The 18,412-nt window shown below is 38.6% G+C and overlaps 1 protein-coding gene across 6 annotated transcripts in view; it reads right to left on the bottom strand.

Moving 5' to 3' along the window:
* The window catches only part of LOC149310039 (extended synaptotagmin-2-like), an 84,857-nt gene that overhangs the window by 34,079 nt on the left and 32,366 nt on the right, over positions 1 to 18,412 (bottom strand). For all 6 annotated transcript variants that reach the window (XM_089533547.1, XM_089533548.1, XM_089533549.1 and 3 more), the window contains exon 7: positions 6,416 to 6,471. In XM_089533547.1, the coding sequence (XP_089389673.1) occupies positions 6,416 to 6,471 (56 nt within the window). The remainder of the gene's footprint in view (positions 1 to 6,415; positions 6,472 to 18,412) is intronic.

Genomic DNA, 18,412 nt, shown 5'->3' with positions numbered 1-18,412 from the left:
CTGGTCATAAAATCTGCTTTTTTGAAATTTCTGATAGGATTACTTCTGCAATCAATAGCATTTCTTAAAAAAGAAAATTAAGGAAAACCGCAACTGTGCAAAGCATGCAAAAAAAAGAAGTAAGTTGACAGAAAAGTGTCCCTTTGTCTATCACTCTACCAAATAATCCACTTGAAGGAAACCTGACACATTCTTAATTATACTTTCTTTATTCAGAAACTAATATCTCCTTTGTTAAGTCAGATTTGAATTTAAAACATTTCTTTCTGTATCCAGCCTTGCCCTATGTGTACATGAGATTTCTCTACCACCTGAAACCAAAATGGAAGCAAAAATTAAGTCCCACTGTTTACATGTATTCTAGCATTATCTTGAGCAACCACAAGATGGAAACAGTGCCTCAAAAGAAGAGCAAGGCCTGAATCAGACACATTAAGTAATTGATTAAATAGAAACAAGACAAAACAAAGGGAAAATGAGTGGGAATTGATAATTAATTACTGCAAAAAGAAATGGTTATACATGGTCATTTAAAAAAGGAAATAATTATGAGTACAGTATATTAAAATAAGGAAATGTGTCAATTATAATCTGAGGGACAAAAGGGGAAAATCTTTGTGTTGTAGAAATTTGAAGTCTAAGAATGAAGGTAGTTAAGAAGGGAAGACAATTCCCTTCTTATTGCTGTCACTTCTTGCCAAGCTGTTTTAATTGATATTATTCCAGTTAAATGTTTTTATTGTTATTATTTTGTATTGATGGGAGGGAGGGTAGAAGGATGGGGGTTTTCGGGGACTGCTTCCTTATTATTATTATTATTATTATTATTATTTGTGGCTTTGTATTTGAGATTTTCCTTGCTGTTACCTGCCTCAATCCTCAAATGGGAGAGGCGGTATACAAATACATAAATATATTATTATTATTATTATTATTATTATGACAAAGAAAACAATATTTCTACAAAATGAATTTATTATACTGAACAAGGACACTGTAAGTAATCTTCATCTATGTTTGTATAAATGTTTTATCTGAGGTATTTTGTATATAAAAAAAGTTTAAAAATTAAGGGCAAGGCATAATAAGCTTTATATAAACATTACTCATTCATATTTCAGCACAACTGGGGAGAATTAAAAGAATGGTGAATAGAGTACACTGGAAAAATGAAAGTGAGAATGCTAGTGGGACAGATACATAAATCTCATTTGTTGTAAGACACTCGTCTTCATTGTATGACAATATTGGCCTGTTACAGACTACCAAAATAAAGCTGCTTCGGGTCTCTTTGGAGGTATGCTGTTTAAATGATGCATGCATCCGAAGAATCTGGAAGCTGCACCAAAGCTGCCCTCCAGTGCTTAGGAATGGAGTGTGGCTTTGGCGCAACCTCCGGACTCTTAGGATCCATGCATCATTTAAATAGCATACCTCCAAAGAGACCCGAAGCAGCATTATTTTGGCAGTCTGTAACAGGCCAATGACAAGCATGCTTCCCCTGAGCCACAAATATTGGTAGATTTAGGTCCTTCGTAATCTTTAATTCCAAAAATGTAGCATTACTCATTTTAACTATGGCGGCAAAGATCCAGGCTAAGGAGAAAACATTTGAGTCTTGTTAATATCAATACAGTTCAAATAACACATATGTCATGGGTGGTAAAATTGTTTATCTAGAGGAGAGCTAGTCTGCATTATTTGGAAAGGGGTTCTAGCCTTTGTTTCTCTATAAACTTTGCTGTAGCTTAATTTCAACCAGTTCTGAATCAGAGCTATTTCCAAGTTTAAACTAAAGCTGATGTTCTTACAATAGCGGATGGCTGGAATACAATGTAATTACAGACTGAATCTCCCTTACGGGAAATGCTTAGTACCAGAAGTGTTTTGGATAATGGAGGTTTTTTTGGATTTTGGGATATGTGTGTTTACATCAAGTATCTTGGAGATAGGACCTAAATCGAAACATGAAATACATTTATGTTTCACATACACCTTATACACTTAATAATAAGATAATTTTACATGTAGTATTTTTAATAATTTTGTGCATGAAGCAAACTTTGTGTACATTGAACCATCAGAAAGTAAGGTGTCATTATCTCAACCACCTACTGTATGAGAATGACTTTGGATTTTGAAATATTTCAGAATTTGGAGTTGCAGATAAGAGAGACTCAGTCTATCAGTCTGTAATTATTATAGAAAAATGTATTCCTGCCTTTGCTGTCCTGAAAAAGGCAGGTGCCAAACCAGTTCCTATGGGAAGTCCTCAGAACTGTATAAAGATTCAGCAACAGACATAAATGCCTTATGTAGTACCTGATGTTGCACTAAGCAGTCTTATAGTCACTTGCATTTTAGATGTTTTTATACTTTATTCAAATGAAAAGAATATAAATATTACTTCAGCTTTACTGATATATATATATAATAAACTTCTTTAAAAAAACTGGTATCTGTGGACCAACTTTCATCTTAAAACCAAGTTAGCCAGTATAATTAAAATTTAGTTTGAAACAGCTAAGAATTCTTGACAGTGGGAAAGATACTACAATAAAGCTTTTCTAGGTTTTCTTGGTAAAACAGTTAATATGGACTAATTTGTAATTTCCTAAAAAGGAACAGCTACAATGAATTGAATCAAAGATTTCTGGGATTGAGAAAATAAATATCTCTAAAAGAAAAATGCTTTCACAAAAGCCAGAAAACGTTTGAGTTTAAGGACAGTATTTGCTGACTCAACAGAACATACAACCATTTAAAGATATAGCTGTGTTAGTCTATAGAATCAGTACACAGAGAGATCTTGTAGCACCCTTGAGACTAACTGAAATAATAAACTGGCAGCATGACCTTTTGTAGACTTCAGTTTACTTCCTCAGATGTGTTCAGAAATGGAAGGGGAACCAGGGTTCATACTGCAAACATATGTTGGCTAATAGAGCACATCAAAGAATTTCAGAAGAAACAATAACAAGTTGTGAGATTTATTTCTTCCACCAGAATATTAGCTCATCATTTTAATGATCTGTACGGCAACAACAATTACTGCATTTGGGGATTGCAACAGGAATAATGTTTAATGTCTATAATAGATTCAGATTAAATTTACCTCAAATTATGAGCTCCAAGAGAAAAAATAGCATTAACCGAGAGGAAGCTCATGACTTCAGAGCAAATGTTACTGGGTGGAATGCCACAAGTTAATGTCAAATATTTACCACCACCTCAAGACGAGACTTCCCTGACTGCAGCAGAACGTGAATGACTACATTCTTCCCTTTAAAGGGGAAAGCCAAATATAATTAGAATACTGGGAGCCTGTCACATAACAACACTTTTTTTATTCCAGCTGTTACACTACAGCAATTTACCACAGACGCTACCGATTCTACAAAAAAACAGAAATAGGAACAGCATAGCATAACTCAGCCTTCATTGCCTATAATTACGTATGGTTCGTCTTCACTAACACTTTTTTTTTCACATCTGAAAATCAAAATCAAAAAGTCATCATGTTTATTTATGTGTACAGTTTTATTATCTTGCTTGTTTTAATTATGATTTCAACAGTCTTAGAGTTTAATTTACGTCAGTGATGTTGTTGTCACCTTAAGTGCTATTTTTAGTTGAAAGGTGGACTACAATAAATAAAAACCACATATTCTGCGAAAGGTAATAAGCCTAGTACCTTCCAGAAGAACATTCACAACCCAGGTACTGCTTTGCTCAGCCATTCCTGTACAAAATTATTATAGCATTATGCTATTGAGTTTGTATCTACACTTTTCTGAGTTTCTTACACACAGAGAGATCAAGTGAACATAAAAGCTGGGAATTTAACCAACATTTGCAGTATCAGTGCATCTAGCATGGGGTAGTGGTTTGAGAACTGGAGGTCAGGGTCTGATGACTTGGATGACAGAATTGGGGGTATACTTATCAAATTTGCAGATGACATCAAATTAGGAGGAGTAGCTAATACCCCAGAGGGCAGGATCAAAATTCAAAATAATAATGATAATAATAATAATTATTATTTATATTTACAGTATATTTCCCACCTCTCCAAAGATCAAGGTGGGATTACAACAATAAAATAATACAAGGTAATACAAATGGTACAAAATATTAATACTATCAATAAATTACTAATATTGAATTTACCAATTCCTATTAGTACTCTAAAATCAATTTGTCAGTAGTCAGTGATCACAGTCAAGAGTGGGATATTATCATCAACTTCTATATAGAATCTAATGGATAAGCCCGTTGGAAGAGAGCAGTTTTGAGTGCCTTCTTGAAGGTCTGTAAGGTAGTAATGCAATGTATCTCTTCCAGTAGGCTATTCCATAATTTTGGGATTGCTGCTATAAACGCCTCGTGGGAAGTTGTCATTAACCTGGTACTATGGGGTTCCAGTAAATACTTCCCTGATGTTCTGAGAGTGTGGGGCGGATTGTGTAGGGAGAGGCGTTCCCGCAAGTAACATGGGCCTGACCCATGTAGGGCTTTAAAGGTAATAACCAATGCCTTGTATTGTGCCTGGAAGGTAATTGGCAGCCAGTGAAGAGATTTTAATACTGGTCAAACCTAGATGTGCTGGTGACCAATCTGGCTGTCGTATTTTGAACCAATTGAAGGTTCTGGATTTGGTACAAGGGTAGCCCCAAGTAGAGTGCGTTCCAAAAATCTAAACGAGAGATTACCAGTGCAAGTACCACTGCTTCAAGGTCCTTTAGGTCCAGGTAGGGATGCAGTTGGTGTATCAACCAAAGCGGAACAGACCTGAATGACCTGAACAGACTAGAAAGCTGGGCCAAAGCTAACAAAATGAATTTCAACACTGGGAAATGCAAGGTTTTGCACTTAGGGCAGAAAAATGAAATGAACAGATATAGGATGGGTGACACCTGGCTGAATGAAACTATGTGTGAAAGGGATCTGGGAGTCCAAGTAGACCACAAATTGAACATGAGTCAACAGTGCGATGCGGCAGCTAACAAAGCCAATGTGATTTTAGGCTGCATCAATAGAAGTAGTCTCTAGATCAAGGAAAGTAATAGTGCCATTGTATTCTGCTCTGGTCAGGCCCCACCATTCCCTATGAGGAACAACTTAGGGAGCTGGGGATGTTTAGCCTGGAAAAGAGAAGGTTAAGAGGTGATATGATAGAAATACTTGAAGGGATGTCACATTGAGGAGGGAGCTAGCTTGTTTTCTGCTGCTCCAGAGACTAGGACCCGGAGCAATGGATGCAAGCTCCAGGAAAAGAGATTCCACCTCAGTATTAGGAGGAACTTCCTGACAGTAAGGGCTAGTCGACAGTGGAACACACTCCCTCAGAGTGTAGTGTAGTCTCCTTCCTTGGAGGTCTTTAAACAGAGGCTGGATGGCTATCTGTCGGGGATGCTTTGATTGAGATTTCCTGCATGGCAGGGGGTTGGACTGGATGGCCCTTGCGGTCTCTTCCAACTCTATGATTCTGTGATCCCTGCTTGGCCATGAAAACCCACTGATTGATCTGAGGCAGGTCTTATACAACACACAGCCCCAGAAAACACCATGACATGTTTGCCTTAAAGTCACCCTAAGTTGGAAACAACTTGAAAGCACATAACAACAATTAATTTCTACTGAAATAAGAGGCCACTAAGTTCTTTACTCAGCACAGCAGTGAAAATGGCCCAAATGACCAACTGCTTGAATTGGAAGAGGATTGATACATCAACTGAATGATAACTATATGAGGAAATGGGGCAGATTTAATTCCTAGACACATTTTTTATCTCATTCTCTCTGGAGCCTCCTATGTTACATAGATGTTATTCTCCACTACAAACACATGAACAATGCCAGGAACTGCTTCTGGACCGATTATCTAAAGGAGCAAGGCAGATACCCTGCTGAGATGGGAACATGAGCTTCATGGGCACTTCTAGTAGTTTATACTAAAGTATGCAATATGCGGATGTAACCAATTTATACATATACAGTGGACCCTTCCCATCTGTGGGAGTGGGCTGGGGGGAGGGGCAAGGGACAGCAAAAAAAAAAAAATGCAGATGGATGTGCCTCATATAATTCACTGGCAGTGATGCACATGCTGACATGTCAGCGCATCCGTGTACAAACACTATCATTGAATGACATAGGGTATGGCAATCCATGAATGGTCAAATCCACAGATAGCTAGCCTACTGATATGAAGGGTCCACCGTAGTAGATTTAGGATATTTTAACTCTTATTATGTATTGGCGATATTAATTTCACAATTTCTGACAATATAGTAGAGAACAGATGAAATACACACATTTAGTCCTTTTCAAATATCTGATATGCATACATACACACACACAGAAACAGACTGCATACTTCTATTAAATCAGTTTTATTCTATTTTCCACTTACTTTAGTCCTGGAATATCCAGAAGATTGGTCAGTCCTGTCCAGTTAATTTCCAAAAGCTGAAGACATGAAAAATAGTATTAATTGCTATTCAGAATTTCTATTGTTCAATAAATAGGAACAAGGGTCATACTTTCTGAGTCAGAAAAATGTCAGGGGGGCAATCAGCTAAGCACTTGCGAATTTCAGCCAATATTCTGAAACTGAACAAAGCATTCGTTTTTAGTCTCGTCATGAGTACTGTATAATACGAAGGGCACAAAACAATGTCTTTATCTTTCTATATAGAAAACAGCAGGATAACCTCTTGCATAATTTCTTGCAAAAAACAAACTATGCTCATGTTCTAAAACAGGTTTACTGCTGAAAGCCTCTTTTAAATCCATCAGAATTACTGTTAAAAGAAAGTGGCAAGGAGTTTGAGTTATGTGCTTTGAAATTTGTAAGTAATAATATTTTACAAGATTACCTACTATAGAAATGACAATGAAAAAACAGTGCTGTGTATAATTTTGTCAGCTGTAGGACTTCTTGATTCTCCCTCATTAAAACAAAGTCCTCAGTGTTATTGCTACATATCATTGAGGCATGTTTGCGAGTTGTTGGCTGAACTTACTGAGCAGTCTTAACATTCATGGGGAAAACAAAATACTTTTCACTAATGATGAGACCATTGTCCCAGATACCCATTCTGGCTCATCGTGTAGTTTTCTCAAGCTTCCTTGGAGTACTTTGATTTGTTTGAAAATATTTTTATGCACAGTTCTCCTAGAAAGCCTAGACTAGTGCCACATGCCCTGCAAGCAAGCAATAAGGGTGTTCATTAGAAATAGTCCTCAGTGCCTCAGCATCCTCAAGTGATCATTCTTGCTTATCTGGTGGCCTAGTTTGATTTCAGTTTCACCAAGGCTGGGATCATACAGGGGAACACGGCTTGCCTAATAGACCACAGGTACAGGTCATTGTCCAAGTCACCTCCCATACACTCTTGGCTCCATGGAAAACCTCTACCTGGAGCCAGGCATTCAATGGATAGGTTGCTGAAGCCAGAAGTCTGATTTTTCTTTTCCTTGTTACTGTTGCCACCATTTTCTTCTTATGCCCCCCTCTTTCACTGTCAGCATAACTATGCTAGTAAGGTCAAGTGAAATTAAGCCCATGTCACCTTCTCCAAGCATATTAGCGAGCACAGATCAAACAACCAGCCCAGAACACACTCTAATAGGCATTATACATACACATATATGCCAACACCAACATGTACATGCATGTCAATAGCAAGTGATGAGGTACTGGGAGGATAAAGCTATATGTCATATGACCATCCCATGCCCCTAATGTAATACACTATTTCATGTACAGTTGAGAACACAGCTTCGTTGCCAGTCTTGAAATAAGATTTGATAGCCTGGTCCACTTTTGTACAGAGATTGGTCAGAAAGGGAGGTCTTGTCTTCCACAATTGCAAAATATATTGGGCTTCTTTTTCCTTCTTTACCAAATGAATTTACTGTTGTGAAAGAAAAGAGAACATAAAACTGAGAGAACTTGGCAGCAATGGGAGAAGGATTTTAGGCCCTAGTCTTCAGTCTCATGAATATTCACGGCTACTGGAATGCAGGGAAATAGTATCTTTAGAAATTGGGTGCAGGGTAAAAGTGGACTGGCCATTGTCTGGTGATTCCATTATGAGTTGGCCCCAAAGTCTGGTGAAATTGTAGGCTCACCTTTTTTTGGAGTCCAGTACTTGTGTTCACTAGTAAAAGCACCTTATTCTAACTTCAATGACAGTGTTTATTACTTTGTTCTTCACTTATGAAGTGGTTAGAACAGATTTCTCTTTTGCTGAGTGAAAGCCTCCCAGAGTAGAAGAACAAGTTCAGTGACTCTTCAAGGTAATTTTTGAACAGAGATTTACAAGAGCAGGAATGAGACACTGCACACCATTTTTACTATTTATGATCACTATAATATGCAACAAAAATTAGTGGGGAAATTTGAAAGAGAAGCAATGTGACAGTATACTCCCAAAAATATGTTTTGGGAAGAGAATCCTACATATAGGGCATGCTCTGGACTTGATTCTTGCTGTACTTTTGCAATGTGGTACACAGATATATGTGTCTTATTCCAAAGATGGATGTGAAATGGCAGCCAAGGCAAATGGATGTTTCCAACAGCTCCTGAGTTTTGTTTCCAAATTTGTGTCACTTGGTAAAGTTTCTGTCATCCTTTCCAGATTATGCAACATTTCCAGGTCCCCAAAGATGCCTTTACAGAGGCCTTTCCTGTACAGTTCTTGTGCCACAAAATGGTTCTTGCTAAACACACACACACACACACAAAACACCCCCATCGGCAAGAACAGTAGTGTTATACATAAGGCAAGCAGTGAACCAAATACCTAGGATCATTTTGGGGGAAGCAAAAAATTCTACAGCTTATGGCTCTGGTGAATGAAAACTATTCCAACATCTCCAACACCCAGGAGAACTCTATACCCACAGTATTGCATGCTCTTTAACAAAAAACTCTTTAACAAATATATATTTTATAAAATACAGTTACTAAGGCAAATGATCAGGCCTGTTCTATTTTTTGACAAAAACTTATATCATGAAGCTCACTCAGGTCTGAGCCAGCATCTCTCCTATTATATGCCCGCTCGGGTGGTGGTATTGTTATTGTTGTTGTTGTTGTTGTTGTTATTGTTCCACTTTTCTCAAAATTGGGACTCAAAGAGGCTCACAATTTGAAAGAACAGTACAATTAAAAACCTACAAAATGTGAGCAATAAAACAGAATTAACTCTTACAGTATCATATAGTAATAAAATCATATAATAAAAGAAAAAATGCAATTAAAAAAATAAAAGCTCTTAAGGGCCATTCTTTTAAAATTTTCTGTTTTAAAAACTGGTCTGAATGAAAAGGTTTTAGCCTGCCAACGGAAAAACAATGAGGGGGTCATTCTGGTCTCTTTGGACAAGGAGTTACAGATTCTAGCTGAAGGCACTGAACAGCTCCTGCCTTGTATCCCACAAACTGTGCTTGCAGTGGTGGTGGGACTGAGGGAAGGACTTCTCCTGATTGTCTCAGAGCCTGGTCCTGATTCTACATTACTATGTAAGTCAAATCTAAGTCAAATTACTAGGGATAAATAGTCTTTTTTCCGACACAGAAACCTATGGAACTGTCCTCTCTATATAAACCAGATTAATAATATATCCTGGAAAGATTGAAAAAATTATTTAAAATGCAACACACATATGTTTATAAAATACATGTACATAAACCGAAAGCTGACTGGTATGTCTTTCTGTCAACTGATCTTCCAGTACAATGTATGAGGAAGCATGATAAGATCCTTGTGATGTCCTGCCAGGACTGATTGACTTCCCCCTGCATTTTCTTTCGTGTTGGTTCAGGCCATAGATTATTTTAGTATAGAAAAGTCATTGTATTAGTTTGTGGGAGGAGCTGTAGGATTCCCCTGCATTATTTCCAGGTTTGGTTTGCCCTTTCCCAGCATGCTCTGCTATAGCTAGAGGTTTTTAGTTGGGGAGCAGTCTTTGCTGGGAGCTAGCAGAGAGCTGTCTTTGGTGGCAAACAGGCCCAGACAGCCGGAAAGGGCATTTCTTACACCTCAGCCAAATTAGTTACCAACTCAGCCAAATTAGTTACCATCAGCAAGTGAACAGAAGATTTCAGGAGCTGAAAGACCCTGCACCAGCTCCATTGAGTGAGGAGAGCAAACCATCAGACCCAGAAAGATGACAACCTGAAGATTGCTGCAACTGTAAAGTACCTTTTGTTTAGAGCTGGGGAGGAGAAAGCTCTTTATTTTGTCTTTTAAATTAAATTTCCCCCCTTTTCAACTTTACATTCAGCTTCAGAGCCTTTTTTGGGTAAAGAGTTTGATCTCACCAGGGTACCGGCGTTGCACACCCAAACCTGCCACCACCTTTAGTTGGGTGTGTCTTCACAATCCTCATGTAGTATGCCACCGCATCTTCCACTGTTTTCACATCCCTTCTCACAAATGTTTCCATTGACATCTCTGATACGGTTGTGCTAACATTTCCCAAAGAGCAAAACCCACCCTCTATTTCACATAAAAAGGAAGTCTCCAGATTAGGTAAACCTCTACCTGCATGATCTCCTCACATGCAGCCCAGATTCAGATTTATTCTTCAGTCTGTTGTTTGTGATAACAAGGCCTATGTTCTTGAGCATGAGTAACCCATAAGGGCTAGGGCACTTCCAAAGTAGAATTTGGTACACTCAGTCCATCTCAGTCCAGTTACTAGGGAAATTTACATCTGATCATACAGAATCTGGGACATGGTGTGCCTTAGTATTCTGGTTAGCACTTCAGCAGACAGCAAGCCAAGCCCTTTATAGGAGTATGGATATTCTCACTCAAATGAGCCTCAGATTTGAAGATGTGCAGTTTGCAGAAAGCAAGCTGTACTTATCTAAATGAAATAGAGAATTATAGAAGTTTTTGTTTGCCTGCTGAAACTAATAATGAACTTTCTCTTTCAAGTAAAAAAAAAAAAAACCAGGAAAAAAATTCATTTTCTGTGAGAATTACTCCCTGCCACAAACTAGCTTGATTGGTTGTTTTTTTTTCCACTGTGAGATGACACTTACTCTTCAGCATCATGCAATCTTGCATCCTGAAAATAACTAAATAACTAAAAAGCGTAAGAAATATAGGAAGTAAATAGTCATGTTCCAAGTGGATGAGGGAAAGAGTAGTAGTATAATGACCCTGATTTATACGGTACATGCTTCTGGACATAATACTTGCAAAGACCATTTAGTTGCTATGAGGAGGGCATTTTCAATAGCAACCTTTGGTAAAAATGATGTTCTCTGGCCCCAGACCAGAGTCATTTTACAAAGGCATCCACAAATCCATCAGACGGTCCAAGCATTTGGCTAGAAGGACCTCCAGAAGCTACAGCTGCATTCTTATTTTGAGTAGGAAAGAAAGAGCTTTTGAGTTTTGAGTTTTACAGAGTTTTTGCTTCCCTTCTCCAGACCCTGGAGGGGCCTCTGACTCTTCCTTGAGCCCTCTGATAGTCATAGAATGCTTAAGAGAAAAGTGATGATTTCCCTTATTTGGGTGAAAGTTTGTGTAAAATAAGGAGTGGTGAAAATAACCCCTGCTGTTCTTTATCTTCAAACTCTGCACATAACATGTCAGACATCTCCCAGCTCCTCTTTGTTTGCTTCCTGCTGTTTTCCTGCTTTTTCTGTTCCTCAGCACAAACAGAGGAAATTGCTGCTCGTCCTCCAAGCTCTTTGTACAACACGTGCTAAAGAACTTCAGGGGAACAGTGATGATAAAAAGAATAAAACAGAGGCTGGCTGACAAATCAATATTTTGTGGACTCCTGTTTTTAGAGTTTGCAATAAATTATTTAGAAGATTTCTTGAAAATATTGTCAAACTCATAATGAGATTTTGTGCTGCATTTTGTGACATCTGTTTTCCCCCGACCTCCTTCATTATATGACAGTCTGAAATTATTTTTTGTGCAAGCTGAAAGGTTTATTGCATTTTTCATCTAAGAACCTGAGAGGCTGAACCTAAGAAAAAATTTTCTGCAATATTTTGTCAGGACAACAGAGGAATTATTTGGCAATAAGTTACGGAGTTTTTCTTCTCATATTTTCCAGTCCAAAGTAACAGTTGGCAATAATTCAGTATATTCTTCAGTCAGTTTCTGTTGCTGGCCTTGATGACTATATATGGCAACACTGTCTAAATTAATAATTCTGAACGTACTTGTTTAATAAGTTTGCTTAAGCTTTCTGTGGCTTCTGAGCCATACAGAGATTTTGTCAGACATCCTACTATTTCTACATGCTACAAAATTAGTCATCTTGATCAAGTTACAGAAAATGGCACAAGTGACTATTATATGCTTATCAAGATGAGTTCAGCTAATATACTGTGAATGATTTTGAGTCAGTGTGGAAGAATGAATCTATCTCCCTCATTAGAGGACTAGTCTGCTCAGTGCAAAAATTAAATACTGTAACTAGTATTAGAAACAGATTATCGGAATCTACAGCAGTGTGCATTCATGCATAGGTCACCCTGTTCTATGACCACTGGCCATGCTAGAAGGACAATGCTGAGTGCTGTAGGAAGGAAAAGTTTGTCTAAGCTCTGCATTGACCCTTTCCTTGCATTGAAGATGGATCATTACAAAAAAAAGTATGAAGTGAAGTTCAACTAGCTTTTTTTAATTACTGCAGAAGCTACCTCTACCAAGAGAAAGTTGAGTAGAAACCATTTTCTGTATGGAGTTTGAAGGCAATGAAAGACTTCTTAGAATTACTATACACATAAATACTTTTTATACTTGTTTAGAAATCAGCTACTACTCTTCATGTTCCTGGGCTGAGAACTGGCAATGGAAAAAACACAATTCCAGCTGTACTCCATGAAATTCAAGTTCAAATTAAAGAGGACATAGACTGGTTACACACCGGCAGTTTAGTGCGTGATGAGCATGCACTAGGATTACAAAAGGGCGGTGCTTCCGCACCGCCCTAACCCTAGTGCGTGCCCATCATGCACTAAACGGCGGCAGCCCTTCCATACAGCCGCCACCGTGAGGACGTCACAGACAGGGCGGCGCGGACGTGACGTCCTCAATCCGCGGCAGGGCGCCTAGGGCGCCCTTTCCGCAGACCAGGAAGGAGCTCCATTTCGGAGCTCCTTCCTGGTCCGCGGCGCCGCTTTGCTTCGCTGGGCACAGCCTTCAGACGGCTGCACCCAGCGAAGCAAGGGAGAAAGGGGCCAAGCGGCCCCTTTCTCCCCCTCCCCGCCGCCGTGGGGTGTCCTTGGGGCTTGAAGCCTCAAGGACACCCCTTTTCAGGCTGCGGGGAAGCGGCGTTTTGCTGCTTCCCCACAGCCCGAAAAGCAGCGGATTGGGGCCTCAGCGGCTGCCGGTGTAGCCACTGAAGCCCCGATACTCCGGGGAAAGGGGCGGGTCCAGACCGCCCCAAATGGGCGGTCTATAACCCACCATAGACATGGTGGTTGCTATTCAATGAAATGTTTTAGATAAACACAATGTAGTTGGTCAAGAAATCAAGACCCACATTAAAATAATCACAGCCATGGCCTTCTAAACTTCATTTCTTATGCTTGGATTTTTCAAGCTACCAGTGTATTCTCTATACATTGGACAGGGGAACATACTTTCCCAGTTTGTCGGTGAGAGGAAGCTAACTTCTTGTTTTTGTTGTATATTACAGGCTGCTAGCTTAAATCACACCAACAACAGAGCAAAACAAGGTGGCCCCATTACAAAATTGACTTCCACAGAAGATGACATAAGGTCAGAGACGTCTTCATCTGTAGTGGTTGGACAAAGCCCAACATTAAGCAAGGAAGCATGTTGGCTAACTTTATCTGACTGCATATTTTGGCATAAATGGGTCATTATATACATCTACAGTAGTTGTTTTCTCTAAAGCTATCAGGGATATAATACTTCATCAAGCAAAGCCTAAATATGATATACAGTACAATCAGGTGGGAGATGTGAAGCCCCAAGGCCAATTTTGTGGCCTAGAGCAGGGGATCCCAACCTTTTTGACTCCCAGAGCCCTTATTTTTATGGCGGAACCCCTAAGAGGCCTATCTTACGTTTTATAAGTTGATGTTGTTTAGGAGTATATATATATAAGTAGTAATATCTCATGGGTAAAAATGGAACTTAATATCGATCTACACACTTTCCACAGTATTTTTTTTTAAAGTATCAGGAAAGGAGATTAAAGGGCTAAACAACCCTTGTTTTAAAACTACCACTGAGATTTGGCAAAAATGGAATCTCCAGATTTGTCACCTAATTGGCTGTTTTTACATCATCAAATTTTTTTCATGAGGATAAATTCTGGCAATATAAAGGTTGGGAAGAAAAGGGAATTTATCAAATTAAAGACCTCTTTAAGAGTAATAAACTCAAATCAATTGAGGATTTAGCATCAACTCTAGACCCATTACCGATCTCATGGTTTCAATTTAAGCAAATAAAAACTTTTTCCTCTAGCTTACTTAAGAAAGGGGAAAGATTGAGATCTATGACTCCCTTAGAAATTTTATGCAATGATCCTTTTGGAATTAGTAAAGGTTCAGTCTCCCAAATATATTATCTCATCTTGTTGAATTCATATCATGATATCATATGTATCAAAACATTGTGGGAAAGTGAACTAGTAAATATATCAGTTCCAGAATCAGACTGGTGTGCTATTTGGTCATCTTCTGTGTTGAAGTCAAGATCAGCTTTAACCAGAGAGAATTTTCTAAAGCTAGTACATAAATGGTACCTGACCCCTGTTAGGAAATCACAGATGATAAAATCTATATCACCTGTGTTGGAGAGGTTGTTCAGTCTTAGGGACTTACATCCATATGTGGCTACACTGTTCCAAAATTACCCACTTCTGGTATAATGTGATCAACCAAACTGCTTCAATTACAAAACAAAAACTATTTTTCCCAGTTCTTTTGTTATTTTCAATATACACAAAAGGTAATAAATCTTTAAAAAATAGAAAGTTGATATCTTTTTTGCTGACAGCAGCTTGTCTAGAAGTGGCTAATAATTGGAAAACAGGTCTTGTATCCCTGGATAGCTGGTGGAAAATAGTTTGGGAACAATGGCTTATGGAGAAATTAACATATAACATGAACTATAACTCATAACAACAAAATCAAAGACCTGTTCAGGAAAAATGGTCTCCTCTTATAGATTATATTAATACAAATTTTACATCAGTTTCTCCTCCATCTAGCCACTGTTCTTTATGGTCAAATTTATTTTAAATGAATTGAATTGTGTAAAACTTTAATAAAGAAAGTTTTTTAATGACATGAAACTTTTTTATACCATTGTTTTATGATTGCAAGATTTTGTATGATATATTTTGAATAAAGTTTTAAATTTAAAAAAGGAGTATATATAAGAATATATTCTTATTCTTTAATTTCATTCAATTTTTATTTCTTTCATTTTCCTGGAGCGGCTGTGGAGCACCTGGGAAGTGCACACAGAGCCCTAAGGGCTTCCAAGACACAAGTTGGGAACCCCTGGCCTAGAGGGCCATTTCCTATTGAAAAATGCCCTTTCCCGAGTCCAAAAGTGCACAGGGGAGATTAAAGATGTGCCAAAGTTGCAACTGTGGGTGAGGGCTCTCCAAATTCCCTGAGGAGACCAATGTGGCCCCAATCCCCAACAGCTGCACACTCTTAGTATAATGTACAGCAGAGTTTCTCAATCAGGGTTCCCAGGATTCCTAGGGTTCTGTGAGACATTTCTAGGGGTTCTAGGAAAGATTGCGATTTTAACAAAATTGAGCTGTAGATATGTGTATGTGTATGTATGTGCATGCATACACAGACATATCTACGGCTCAATTTTGTTAAAATCACTATATATATATATATATATATATATATATATATGCGCGCAGGGGTTCCTTGAGTCCTAAATATTATTTCAAGGGTTCCTCCAGGATAAAAAGACTGAGAAAGGCTGACATTGAGACCGTCCAATTCAGTACAGTTTTTCAAATACTGAGGGGGGGGGGGTTGGTCAAAATTTCTGGTGAGATGCAAAACAAAATGGAAAAGAGGTAGGCATTAATTTCAGGGAAACACAGAGTAATACAGTGGGACCTCAGTATCGGCGGATACAAAAATCTGCAGATGCTCAAGTCTCGTTGGCCCCAATGATGGCGTGTGCACATGGTCACACTGCCATTAGGGACAGCCCCCATTGTCGGCACACGGATGTGGCCGTCCTACCATTAGGGACAATGAGACATCAGGTAAGCCTCCGTTGTCTGTAATGGTGGTGTGGCCATGCCACAACTGGAGACACTGGGCTGTTCCTAATGGCAGCATGGCCATGTGCACGCACTGCCACTGGGGATAACGCGGGCTTGCTGTCCATGGATACTGAGGTCCCACTGTATTATAATAAAAAAGGAGCCACATAGTGCATAAACATTTCTGTCAGTTTGATTTTTTAGCTTTCAGTACAGCTTGCTCATAAGGGACTGAGTGCAACAGTATAATTAATGTAATGTCTGTTGCACCAGACAAAATGAAATTCTAGAATTTGAATAAGGAAAAGAACCAGTATGGTTTCGCATTGTACAACCAAGATAACTACTGGCTTGGTACTGTGTTTCTGTCTTTGTACAAACAGCATGTATGTGCTGCTCAGCGCTCAGTCTTGCTTTGTAGCAGCTTGCATGTACATGCTATCTCCTTCACAATGGTTCAATTCAGTGGAACTACATTTGTGACTTTTTTACTCACTGGTGTCACACTGGAGTTAGGTCTTAAGCTTTGGACTTAAAAGGCCTTACACTCCTATCTTAAATGGCCATGTTGTGAACCACATAATTAACATTTCATCCCACCGCATCCCCAAACTATATTTTATAATTTCTTCTATATGTCGGGGGGGGGGGGGAGGAAAAGACAACTTCTGGGGTTTTTTTTAAGGAGCATTCTGAAGATACACAGTTCTGCAATTTAAAACTCACTTTAACCATAATATCATCATGACTATAAAAATAAGAAAAAGTTTGTTTCTGCTGTTCTGATGCTAAACACATTTTGAATAATCATATTTTGTTATAGAAAGAGATAATATATGCTTTAGAATGAAAATAAAAGAAATTAGCCATGTACATGTCTGACCAGCCATCCTGACTGTTTTTTAAAAAAGCAGCATCAACCCTGGTTGGTCCTGACACACGTACTGGCACCAAGAACATCTACTCCCTACTCACAAAACCTGTTGTTCTGAGACTTGGAAGGTGGGAGGAGCCTACCTGAACCATGGACCCTGAGTCCTGGGAATCCTGAGTCCCAGATTTTTCAAGCTTCTGATTTTGGTTTATTGTTGTGCACCTTCAGGTCATTTCTGACTTATGGTGACCTTATACAACCCTATCACAGGGTTTTCTTGACTAGAGGGGTTTGCCTTTGGTGTTCTGAGGCTGAGAGAGTGTGACATGCCTAAGGTCACCCAGTGGGTTTTCATGGCTGAGCAGAGATTTGAACTCTGGTATCCAGAGTCATAGTCCAATGCTCAAACTGCTACAGTATGCTGGCTCTCACGCTGATTTTCGGCCTTCAAAAGGACATGACTGTTACGCTTTAACAGCTTTGCAATCCATGGTTTTGGCACTTCTTAATTTGAAATAAAGCAAAGATTGCAATAAATTCTGTGCCTGATTGTACAGCAGAAATGCAGCATGCAGTTTTACATCGAAAGCTAATTTGAATTATATTACATTGGGTTTTATATCCTTTAAGTTAATGTTGCAATGAAATCATATCTGAATTTGGGTAATCTCCAATTAGAGTTTGATTAATTAATCATTCCAACTTTAGACCACAGGGTATAATAATTAAAAATATCACCTACAATTATTATGCCCATTAGTATGAATCTCAGATTTCTAAACAAAATATCAATGTGGTGCTTTATTTTAATTTCAGAAATTATGCCTTTGCCTGGAGTGGAAACAGGTGGCCATAACAACTATATCTGTATAGTTCTGAATTATCTTAAAAGAACAATATAGAACTTCACCAGTAATGAAGACTGAGTAATTTCTTTGTATAGTGAAATCTTCTTCCAGGTTGGTTTCTGAACCAGATCCTAGTTTCGCTCTAGCTTCAAATTCCAGAGACATGAGGAGTCTATAGAAGGTGTGCTGTCTGTATCTGTGAGAACTTCTAGGAAATCTGTGAGAACTTCTAGGGCTGGTAACAGACTGAGGTCTACAGGGTCTGCGGTTGTTCTTCAAAACACTTTCAAAATTATTTGTAACTGAATATCATCATATAGAACTGTGGGCAACAACAAAAAGTTATAACATATGCTATGGTGACTTAAATATTCAGGTTCCTTGGACAATTAAACTATTCCAGTCCCGTGGAT

Source organism: Sceloporus occidentalis, unplaced genomic scaffold (assembly GCF_023333645.1).
Source record: "Sceloporus occidentalis isolate IW3139 unplaced genomic scaffold, rSceOcc1.0.p SCAF_7, whole genome shotgun sequence".
In the NCBI taxonomy this organism is placed as follows: Eukaryota; Metazoa; Chordata; class Lepidosauria; order Squamata; family Phrynosomatidae; genus Sceloporus; species Sceloporus occidentalis.
This window is presented reverse-complemented; position numbering and strand designations above follow the sequence as displayed.